This window comes from Alternaria atra (genome assembly GCF_907166805.1).
Source record: "Alternaria atra isolate CS162 genome assembly, contig: 32, whole genome shotgun sequence".
Taxonomy (NCBI): domain Eukaryota; kingdom Fungi; phylum Ascomycota; class Dothideomycetes; order Pleosporales; family Pleosporaceae; genus Alternaria; species Alternaria atra.
The window spans coordinates 154,676-156,802 of record NW_025091331.1 but is presented as its reverse complement, the minus strand read 5'-3'; the positions used below and the strand labels follow the sequence as shown (position 1 = coordinate 156,802).

General features: G+C 52.8%; 1 protein-coding gene across 1 annotated transcript in view; it reads right to left on the bottom strand.

Moving 5' to 3' along the window:
• Positions 1-1,388: 1,388 nt before the first annotated feature.
• Positions 1,389-2,127, bottom strand: part of ALTATR162_LOCUS9816 (uncharacterized protein) — a gene marked incomplete at both ends in the record, with an annotated part of 6,315 nt that continues 5,576 nt past the window's right edge. The window contains 2 exons of the mRNA XM_043317452.1: positions 1,389-1,711; positions 1,768-1,880. Of these exons, the coding sequence (XP_043173387.1) occupies positions 1,389-1,711; positions 1,768-1,880 (436 nt within the window). The remainder of the gene's footprint in view (positions 1,712-1,767; positions 1,881-2,127) is intronic.

Below are 2,127 nucleotides of genomic sequence, written 5' to 3'. Positions count from 1 at the left end.
TTGACCCAGATCCGTGTGGCCAGGTGGACGAGTCGGTGGATATCGTACCACTCTTCTGTCTCTTCCTCTGTCTCTTCGCTCTCCTCTTGTGTGCCTGGGCTATCGCCATCCCGCCTCACCAAGAACGAGTATCCGCACAGCGTGCCAATGGCCTCCTCCATCTCCCCTTCCGACTGTGCCTCTGGCAGCAGCGAGCACGGTATGGCCTTCCACTCCACGCACGACATGAACGCTAGCAGATCTGCCGCTACTGCATCGCGCTCGCGGATCTGGCTGAACGACACCACCCACGTCGTCGCCACTGCGTTCGCCGAGCCCTTGTACCGTGTGTTATTGAAATCGAACGTCTCGTCGCGGATCTCAACCATTCCGTCCAGCTCTCGTAGCAGTTCCGCTGTGGAGAGCTGTTGACTCGGTGCCTCGCTCCACTTTTAGTCCTCTGTCCTCGGTCGGAGCTTGGTGAACTCATTCTTAATCTCCATGGTATCATGTTTTTGCCGCGCTGGATGTCTTCCACCTCGTACCAAAGCTCCCGTACTTCATCTGGAAAATGGTTCGCACCCAGAATCCTTCTCTTCACCTCCCGGTTCAGCAGGTTGCGATCGCCTGTAGATTTGACTGGGCTTTTCGATCGACTTCTCGACGACTCGGTCGACTCGAGCGTTGTTATATAGCCTTCTTGACGATGCTCGCGGTGTCAAACGGAGTGTGTTGCGATCAGGAGGACATCAAGCGACGCTCTGCAGAGATCCAACGAGATTCCGCAGTCGCCAGTGTAGCCATCTCTTCTAGCACATCATTCTTCGAGCTACAAAGAGCCACCACCTCAACCGTGACCTCGTCATGCCTCTGGCTCGATGACCTTGTCATCCGCCATCCTTCCGACGCTTTGTTGTTGCCTCGATCCGTCCACCATCGACCGTCTCATTCGTAGAGCAACGTACGTGGTAGACTTCTGCGCGTGTGCGAAGCAAGCGTGGTATAGGCCGGCTGGGAACATGCTCCAACTGGTCGCGGGCTGCGAAGATTTAGTCGATCCATGCACTGATACTGCGTGGCCATGAATACATGCTTGAGATCAGAGGAGCTGTAGACGTCCATGATGAGTGCGCATTGCAACGGTGCGCTACAAAAATGAGCTGTGGGCTGATACGAGTGTAGTTGGAGCGCCAACCGGCAAGGGTCTGGGGATAGAACATCCCAAACTTGCTTATCGATAACGATATCATCCTCCTGGGCGGGATCTCTCGGCTATGCCACCACTATATAAGCACCTCTCCGCATCGCAATTTGCAATCACCTTCTTGATCTGACTTAGAATGAGAAATAATCATAGGATTCTCTTTTTCATTGCTTTTTGTGCTAGACTGGAGCACCTCTCTGTCAATTCAGGTACCAGGCGGGCGATCAACTAGCTCAACATCCGAATCCGATCGTTCTGTGTAGTAAATGTTCACATCAGTCGACTTAGAGATTACACCAAATGGAAGACTGCCAGACCTAGACCTTTGCTGCTGCTCGGAGTCATGACGCAAGTACGACCCTTTGCCTAAGCCGTCACGGTCGTAGTGACCCTTGCTTGCGTAGCTACTTATGTCGCGGAAGCGCCTCGATGTCTTATGCAGGATACTACGCATGGCTGGCATGCAGGCAACGATTGTAAAGAGGTTGGATTCGGTCGCGCACCAATAAAGACCGGAAGTATTGTCGTCTGCGAGACATAACATTAGCGGTTAAGATCATAGCGCTGCTGGGGTGGACACATACAGGTTGGGTTCTGAGTTTTAGCAAATTGCACAAAGGCCTGGAGTCGAAGGCAGCTGACAATCGTAATGATGAAACCGACACAGAACATGGACATGATCTGGAGCTTCTTTTTCCTTGACATGTTCAGTTTGGCCAGCATGGGCAGAGGTAGAATCAGAATAGCCGGGCATAGCTGCGGGCTTCGCGGCTGAAACCGTGTAGGAATCAACCAACTAACCAACCAACCCAAGTTCTTCCTCGGAGTGGTGCTGCGTTTAACGACCTCCACTGCTGTTAGGTAGGACGCAGACTGGCCCTTGCGATGTGTGGTAGAAGCTTTTTACCGCTGAGTCAGTCCGACATTGCTCGCTGATGGCTTTC